The sequence below is a fragment of the Condylura cristata genome, unplaced genomic scaffold (assembly GCF_000260355.1).
Source record: "Condylura cristata isolate star-nosed mole 26May11 unplaced genomic scaffold, ConCri1.0 scaffold00003, whole genome shotgun sequence".
Lineage (NCBI taxonomy): Eukaryota > Metazoa > Chordata > Mammalia > Eulipotyphla > Talpidae > Condylura > Condylura cristata.
In genome coordinates this window covers 8,005,882-8,014,945 of record NW_004567104.1, presented here as the reverse complement: position 1 = coordinate 8,014,945, position 9,064 = coordinate 8,005,882, and the positions used below count along the sequence as shown (strand labels likewise).

At 42.7% G+C, this 9,064-nt stretch overlaps 1 protein-coding gene and 1 non-coding gene across 2 annotated transcripts; one reads left to right on the top strand and one right to left on the bottom strand.

Annotated features, from left to right (window-relative positions):
* Window positions 1-583: 583 nt before the first annotated feature.
* Window positions 584-656, bottom strand: TRNAV-AAC. Its single transcript has one exon. It is a non-coding gene; the product is annotated as a tRNA-Val (tRNA).
* Window positions 657-2,211: 1,555 nt separating this feature from the next.
* ACTRT3 (actin-related protein T3) lies at window positions 2,212-4,035 on the top strand. The gene is made up of 2 exons (XM_004674944.2): window positions 2,212-2,411; window positions 2,978-4,035. Exons 1-2 carry the CDS (start codon window positions 2,212-2,214, stop codon window positions 3,894-3,896), a joined length of 1,119 nt encoding a protein of 372 aa, XP_004675001.1. The 3' UTR covers window positions 3,897-4,035.
* Window positions 4,036-9,064: the final 5,029 nt, after the last annotated feature.

Genomic DNA, 9,064 nt, shown 5'->3' with positions numbered 1-9,064 from the left:
TCAATTATGTTTGCTCGAGGTAAGAATTATGTTCATAAATAAAACTACAACAGATAAATTGACAAGTTTGAGACTGTTCTTTCTTGATTTCATCTGAGTACATATATTTTTTCTGATTCCACGTTTACTCTTGTAGGAACATTTTTCTTTAGTTTATTCAGAAATATAAGTTCCTGCTAGATGTACAATAGGACGCTAAGTATATAGAGTAAGAATAAAACATGATTTCCTAGCATTTACAGAATCTCCCATCTCAAGGTGAAACAAGTGGAAAAGCGTACAGGAGTCACAATTTATAATCTCTTAGGTCTTCCTTCTAGGCTATACAGCGTTGTGAGTTGAATTAAAACTTTTTTTAATTGGGAACACATCTTCCTGTTAGCAAGCCAAGTCAGTAATACAAACATCTGGTGAATAAATAAAGTTCGGATTCTTAAGGTCCTGAAAGGTTACAAAGCTGTGTTTTTTAAGGTTATGATATCAAGTCGGCCCTTTAGAAGAAGGAAAAGTTACACTAACAATTTAAGTGTGACTTTCAAGATTTTAATTCTTGGATCATTTCTTTAGAAGGGCTAAGAAAACTTGTTTCCGCCCGGTTTCGAACCGGGGACCTTTCGCGTGTTAGGCGAACGTGATAACCACTACACTACGGAAACCGTGGCGGTAGATGCTGTTGAGAAAGTCCCTGATGTCTATGTAATAGCATGTAGGTCCTTCCTGAGATTAGCATTGATGTATATTTTAACGGTACGAGGAAAGGGAGCAATGACTATGTCTGAGTGTACCAAAGTTATTTTAAAAATTGGAATCTTTTAGCACTACCTGTCAAAGAGCCCCATGTACCACTGTAGGCATCCGTTAGTTGCATTTCCTTTTGTTACCCTTGGATTTTTGTAAGAAAGTGTTTTATTCGCCCGGCTTTTCCTCCGCTGGGTGCCAGTGGGAGTCCAGGGCGAGTTGAACGGCTTTCCGCAAAAAGGGCAGTTGGTTCGTGGGTCCCAGAATCCTGCTCCCAAGCACCGTGCAAGATGAGAAGAGTGACTCTCTCAGCCTCTGCTGGAGGAAAGTGTAAATTGCTTAGAATTTTCTCCCTTGCTTCTGTATACAGATTCTAACTGCGCACTTGTTTTAAAATCCTCCACTGGGTGTGCAAAATTGAGGAGGTAAAATTATCAGACATTACGATACACCTTTGGATGCGCAATATATTTAAAATATCCTAAGCTTGAACTTACTATAACCTGCAAATAAGCAGACACATGTTAGGTCTAAAACCCCAGAAATTTGGGGGGATAACAATGAACTTCCATATTACACCGTGGGCTAATACGATGAGATTGCTAAACAAGTAAGATTCTACCACTTTGGGCTTGACTACATTTTACTGATTACCACAGGGGGAAAACACACCCACACACAGAGCAAAAAATTTGGTCAGTATTTAGAAACAATAAAAGGAACTTCTATTTTTTTTAAATAAAATTTCATATAAAATCTACTATTTCTTCCCTTCTTTTAGAAATTGGGGACGTTTCAGAAATACATCTACCTCCTGTGACAACTCTCCCCTTCCAAATCGCTCTACTTTTCCAAGTTTCCAAGGCACATTCTAGAGTTGCCTACAGGTCCCTGGGCCAACACTTACTAATCTGAATTCAATGGGTTTGGAAAATAAGACTTATTTTTTAATTTAGTTAACATTGGTTTACTGTATATGTTTTGTTGGTATCGGTTCACACCCCACACACAACCAAAACACCCATTGTCCTCCATCCTGGGCCACTCGGTCCTTTGCTACCCAGCTTCCATCTTCGCCCTCTAGTAGAATCAATTCTACAGATTTGCTGGACTTGTTTTGATTTTTCATGAGGTGTTGGATAAAGCCATTTGTGAAGGTTGAGATTTGTATTTTGGGGGGCAGAGTCCGGTTTTCCTGACATTGATATTCCGATATTCCAGTGGGTGGGCAGTCACCTAATCCTCGAGAGACGCCAACGCGTTCGGAGTGGACCCGGTACCCTACAGGTCTCAGGCGCTGACCAGCCCGGCTCCAGCCACACCAGTCGGGCTCGGCCTCTGTGACGCGGCGTTCCGTGCCCCCTGTCTCCTGCGCATCACTGGGGTCAGCGCCCGTCGCGCACTTTCCGCTCGCCAGGCGTAGCCCGCACCCGCAGCAGCCGGCTGGGCCGGGCGACAGGACGCGGCGGCAGCATGAGCAGCTATCAGCTACCGGTGGTGATCGACAACGGCTCCGGGGTGCTCAAGGCAGGCCTGGCTGGGTCGCGCGAGCCCCAATTTATCTACCCGAACATCATTGGCCGCTCCAAAAGTCACACCTGGTCTGCGGAGAAGTCGCTGGAAACGTGCGTGGGTGACCAAGCGCAACGTCGAAGAAGCTCATTGTCCATCAGGTACCGCCTTCTCCCAGCAGAAAGGCTGCACCGGCGTCGAGAACCCGCAGGGAGAGCCCAGATGAGGGGCGCGAGGGTGAGAGAAAGGGTCGGGAAGTCTCAGCCAGCCGGCCTCATGGCAGACGCATGGGCTACAAGTCTGGGAGGGTACCAGACATCTCAAGTGATCATTACTTGCTGTTTCTGCACAAATGTCTTACCACGTCTAAAGTTATTGCTAACATCGCTAACAAAAAGTCAAGTTTAAGAATGTTATTTAATTCATGGTCTCTTTGACATTTGGGTTATTTTCTTCAATTAACTGATATTAAAATTACAGTGAGAAATTCCCAATTTCTTTTTGGTTTCAAAAGTCTTCCAAAGGACGGAAAAAATGGGAAGCAACAAAAATTGCAGCGGAAGGTAGTTGTGCTAACTTTTGCTGACAATTATCTGCTGAAAGCTCTTAGCAATCACTGCCCAGAAAGGGAAACTGGTAATAGATGTGGGAATTAACACAGGTTTGATGAGAGTAAAAACTGTGATAAAATTAAAAGCTGCCATTTATCTTATTGCTGTTCTTACAGCTACCCAGTGGAGCGTGGTCTCATTAATTCCTGGGCGGACATGGAAAGCATGTGGAAGCACATATATGATTATAACCTGAAAGTAAAGCCCTGTGAACGCCCAGTTCTGATTACCGAACCAGCACTGAATCCTTTGGCCAATCGGCAACAAATCATCGAAGTGTTTTTTGAGCGCCTGGAAGTTCCTGCCTTCTACATGTCCATCCAGGGGGTGCTGGCTCTCTTTGCTGCTGGCTTTACAACTGGCTTTGTGCTGAATTCAGGTGCTGGCATTACTCAGAGTGTACCCATCTTTGAGGGGTACTGTCTGCCTCATGGTGTACAGCAGCTAGATCTGGCAGGCCTTGACCTCACCAACTACCTTATGAAGCTGATGAAGGACCATGGCATCATGCTGTTCAGTTCTGAGGACAGAAAGGTTGTTGCAGACATCAAGGAAACCTTTTGTTATGTAGCAATGAACTATGAAGAGGAGATGGCCAAGACACGTGACTCTATAGAAAAAGTCTACCAATTACCTGATGGGAAGATGATCACGCTCCATGACCAGCTCTTTCGCTGTCCAGAGGCCCTTTTCACTCCTAGTCTCATGAACCTTAGTTCTCCTGGTATTGATAAGATGTGCTTCAACAGCATAATGAAGTGTGATACAGATCTGAGGAATGCCTTCTTCTCCAATATTGTTCTTGCTGGGGGATCAACTTCTTTCCCTGGTTTAGACAAGAGGCTAGTTAAAGATGTAGCAAAGTTGGTACCTGCCAATACCCCTGTGCAAGTTATAGCTCTTCCTGAAAGAAAAATACTGGTATGGATGGGAGGTTCTATTCTTGCATCCTTGTCTGCCTTCCAGGACATGTGGATCACTGCTGCGGAATTTAAAGAAGTTGGACCCAATATAGTACACCAAAGATGCTTCTGAAAACAGAAAACAGATCAGTGGTTAGAAGAAAACGTTTTGAGCATACGTGACAGAAAACGTTGGATATTATGTTTCTGGGAGAACAAGAAATATTTCAATTACTGGAAAGTTCATGTCTCAGCTGCATTTCTATACTGGGGGGAAATAGTGATGAGGCAGTCAAACAAGATGCTTGTTGAGTCAAAGTAAATGCTCGAGGAAACATTTTTCTTGATCTTGGACATCTTACATTTCGTTTGGAGAGAGGACAATTTGTGGTACAACAAGATAAGTGCTGACTGCCAATTTTAAAGAAAGAAGGTTGCTATGAAGAGGAGAAATTTCATAGCAAAGATAATGCCATCATGGAAGGGGTATCATTAGGATGGGTAGGAGGAGGAGAAAGAGGGAAAATATCTAGAACAGCATAAAGGAAATGAGTAAGGGGCTAGAGATGAGAATGAGTAAAGTATATTCAAGGCATATTTAGTAGGCTGGTTTTATTACAATGACAAAGCTCAAATGGAACAGATTCAGAGCTTTGACTGGGAAGGTAAATTAAGATAAGGGACTAGATGTCTTAGTGTTAACTGTCCCATAAGCAAAGGAAAACAAAAATTTAAAAGCAGGGAGTATAGGAAGTTAAATTAACTTAAATGTGGCTGTAGTTTGGAAGATAAATTGGACTGGCCCTGGGGATTTAGTGAGCAGTTTTAAAAAATCATTATAAAGTGGTGAAATTTTATTTCCAAGTTTATAAGCAATAGGAACCCAAAAAATTATGAAAAAATGACAAGTCTTGGTGACTGCTTGGATGACTAAAGAGGAAAGAAGAGTCTGAGATGATTTGAGTGTTTGAGAGAATGATGGCAATATCGACATAAGTCAATGCTATTAGTATCTGCTATTTGCAAAGCATGGTGTTAAGAGTGATCAGTGCTAAACCAGATCCTATCCTTAGGAAGCCAGGAGTCTGAGTTGAAATTCATACATAAATTATAAGGACACAGGTAGAGAGTGATTTTATGCACTAAGGGAAGTATAAAATGCTTAGAGTTCAAAGGAAAATATTCTACAGGGGCTCAAAGAAGAATTTTTGGTAGATTTGGGCCAGAGTTTCAGGGACAGCTAGAATCAGCCTGAGAGAGTACCTTCCTTCTGAATTTAGGGAGAGCATATGTGGGTTTAGGTACAGGCCCAGTTACCTGATCTAAGATATTGCACAAGCAGTTTGACAATGTCTTCATAAAGTAGGGTTGCTAGTCTCTATTTGAGTCATTGTGAAGTTCAAATGAGATAATGTTCCTAAAGATATTTTTAAAATATAGTTTGTTTTTGCTTATGGAATTAGAAATATATAGGTCCAGCTCATATTTCATATACTGCTTTCTCCATGGAGACAAAATTGAGTCTTCCCATACATTATGTTATTTGTACTTCTATCAACCAACCACTGTATTTGTACAGACTTGATTTGCTTGTCTTTCTTACTAGAAGTGTTTTTAGAAGACAGGAAGTGTGGGCTTTTCCTTTTCATCTCTGTTCCCCTCTGATGCCTTTGCTATACTCCATTAGATATGTAGATATACAGAACGTACCAGAAGTACATCTCTGGCAGAGGGACTAGTAGGCAAAGACTGCAAGGTGTAAAAATCATTGGCATGTGCAAGCAGGCGGCAACTGGCCTGAGTTAAGCATTTCATTTGAAGAAGTACCTTTCATTCCTTAACATGTGTCTCCTATTTTAATAATTGTAAGCAAGACTTGGTAAGGTGTAGAAAATTATCTGAGAGTAGTTTGATGCAGAACTCGCTAAACTCACAAGGATGGTAGAAATAACCCCAAACCTCACTCCAGAATTTGGAATGACTTTTTCTTAAATAGGGCTAAATGTATCTAATTTAAGCTTGGACATCCCAGAGAGATGAGCAAGATAAATAGCACTCCTATTTTATAAATTAAGTTTACATTTAAAGAAAAGATTTAAATTTAAAGCAATCAGATGTAGCTTGCTGAGCCACATGGGCACCAGATCCTTAACTGGTGTCTTGTGCGGTTAACCTGACAACCAACCTGGAATATTCTATACTCTATATTCTACCCTCTCCCACTAATTACAGGGATCCTTTTCAGCTAATACAGGGAAAGGTAATAAAATGTAAAAATTCCGCTTTGTTTTATTTTCCCAGTCCACTCCCAACCTCCAATATTTTACCGTTAGATTGTGGGACCAGTAAGGGGCAACTCCGCGGAGTTTCACTCAATACAAGTCCAACTTTTAGATCAGTTATATGTAAAACATCATTACACCAACTATTATAAAAACTACTTACGGATGGACCTTTACTTTTTAAGCTAATCATGACAACATTCAGATTCATGATTGAAAAGGTTAGATTTCCTGATAAAAGGGGTGGGGGGTTCAGCATTTACAGGTAGGACTAAGAATGAAAAAGTCATCCTCTGAAGAAAAGTTGAAGGAAAGGCATTCTAACAAGAGGAAGAGTAGAAAAATCAGAGCATTCCTGCGAGCAGAGCCAAGATTCTAGTTTAGTTGGTGCTTTCCAGCATTCATTTGAATTTCCTTAATCAACTGTGGTTAAGAGTGAAGAATCACTGTTTTGTATTCACAGCCGAAAATTTTTCTACAAACTCTTTTTTTTTAAAAAATGTAGGTAAGAGCACTGGAATTGGTCTTTCGGGGACAAAAAACGAAGTTTACAAGCTCTCGGTTTTCACTGGAAAGTACAAGGAAAGTGAAAGTTTTCCCTCAGGAACTTGGCGGCGGTGCAGACACTGTGCCCCAGGCAGAAAAACGTAACCAGAAAAAAAAGCTTTTAGGTCAGATATCGCGAGACCTGTGGTTGTAGGTGCGCAGCCAATGGGCGCGGGCGGCGATCTCTCCCTTTAAAAGGAGCCGCGGTCGACCTCCGCAGCGGGTCGTGGTGGGTGGGCCCGGGAGCAGCGGCGGCCATCTTTGCCCTAACCCTAAACGAGACTGGCGTAGGCTGTATGCTTTTGCTCCCTGCGCGCTGTTTTTCTCGCTGACTTTCAGCGGGCGGAAAAGCCTAAGCCTATCGCCGTTTAGTCCACCGTCTTTTCCAGAACAAACAAAAAATGTCAGCTGCTGGCTCGCCCCTCCCGGGAACCCGCGGTGGCTCGCCCGTCTAGCCCCCGTGTCCCGCCAAGAGGCCGCGATCGGTCGGGGCTTCTCCAGAAGTACCCATTGCCGTCGCGAAGAGTTAGGCTCTGTTAGCCGCGGGACCTTGGGTGGCCAAGTCGAGGCTCTGACCGCTGGGAGAGTAACGGAGTAACGTCCTCGCGCGCGGTGCGTTTCCCTGAGCTGTGGGACTAGCACTTGGGACTGAGCTCATACACTTAGTACTGCCTTCCGTGGGGGTCGGGGACCGGGTATTCTGCTTTTCTACTGAAAGGGGGAACTCGTACACCCCCAAACTTGCAGGTTGGACCATGCTGCGTGCAAGTTGATAAACGACCTGTGAAGGCGCCTAAAATTAGGCCCAAATGGCAATATGGCTGTTTGCCAACAGGCAGTCCCTAGAGTTGGTTTGTGTTTTCTTTGTTCTTTACTTCCTCCTCATACCTCCTCTGCGCCTCCTCCCCCCCCTCACCTCCCCCTCTTTTGTTGCCTGTTTGCTCTTGTAGCTTTTTTTTTTTAAATAATAGTTTATTTTTACATTATTTTGTACCCTTTTTCATCTCAGTTTAATCCCCGTGGGTTTCCCATCACCAAATCACTCTTGTGCCATCACCATAGTCCAATGCATTTCCCTCCCCCCATTGTTTTTGATCCCATTCCTTACGTAAATTCTTAATGATGAAATGAAATGAAATTCAGCTCTAAGTAGAGGGTTTTGCTTTGGCTGTCTTTTTTTTTTTTTTTTTAAATAAGATGTATTTATTTCTGCATATAAGATCAGAGGTGTGAGATGGGGTTGGTGAAGGGACTCACCACAGACAACAGGCAGATTTGAGATAACTCTGCTGAGGGGAAGCAGTGGGCGAGACAGGACAGAGGTCTTACTGCACCATGTGGTTCAGCTCCCTGGCTTCATAGTGCTAAAACTTAAAATCAGCATGTTGTGTACCCTGCTATGTCGCTGGTGAATCCTCACACTCTCTCCACCCGCCATCTCTTGGTCTGCATCCCAGTTCTATATGCATAAATAAATAAATAATAGTGCTGCTACTTAACCCCTTGATCCACCAGGGAGGCCCTACCATTATGTTTTTAGGTAGTTTCTGTTTTAAGCACTTAGCTGAGGTTTTCTCCTTTCCCAAAATAGATTTCTTCCTGTCCTCAGATGTGGAAGCAGTGATTTTTTTAAAAAGATTAATAAACATTTAATAATTTGGTTAACTAGAATTAGTTTGTTCTCAAAGCGGTGCTAATTATGTTTCTAAAGAGTTGTTGCTTTTCTTTTTTTTTTTTTTTTTGACTTCCTCTGAATCCAAAGTTTTCAGCAGTGAACAGAAAAGGACTTTACAAAGAAATACAATAACCCCTACTTAATGTCACGAATAGGTTCTAGTAACTAGGTTCTAGTAACGAAGGTATTAGCAGTTATAAGGACCTACTTATTTAGAAAAGAAGTTGATAGACAACTAGGTTAAAGGAAACAACCACGGAGCACTCATGCCCAAAACTTGTCTGCAAGCTCTTGGGTGGATTCATTCCACATCGGCCTTTACTTTCCTAATACAACTATTTGGGGACATTTACTGGGAGACTAGCAGTCAGGGGCCTGCATTATAAAGGCAAACTGTATAGGTGAATCAAGATAGGACAATTGAAAGGTGAGTCAGGAATCCCAAATTTGTGCAGGTACACATTGTCTAGGCCTAAAGTAGACCTCAGCCTCCTCTAACAAAAATATTTCTTAGCCTCATTACAGTTAGAAAGGGGGAGTTGGTAACTTTCTGGTAATTTTTTTTTTTTAAGATTTATTTATTCGTACAGAACTGGGGTACAGGCCAGAGAGGGTGAGAGGATTCACCAGAGACAGAGTGGGGAGCAGAACAGGCAGATGGAGCAGGGGAGCAGCAGGCTGGTCAGGAGAGGTCTGCCTCGCCATGTGGTCACCTCTGGGGTAGTCAGGGATCAAACTCATGCGGAAGTGGCTTAAGCTTCTTTGTGCTATGTTCTAACCCACTGAGCCACCAGGGAG

Bases quoted from the DNA above. Each gene is read 5' to 3' on its own strand.
- ACTRT3 (XM_004674944.2), top strand. From the start codon at position 2,212: ATGAGCAGCTATCAGCTACCGGTGGTGATCGACAACGGCTCCGGGGTG. The intron at 2,412-2,977 runs GTACCGCCTTCT...CTGTTCTTACAG, and splicing joins AGAAGCTCATTGTCCATCAG to CTACCCAGTGGAGCGTGGTC.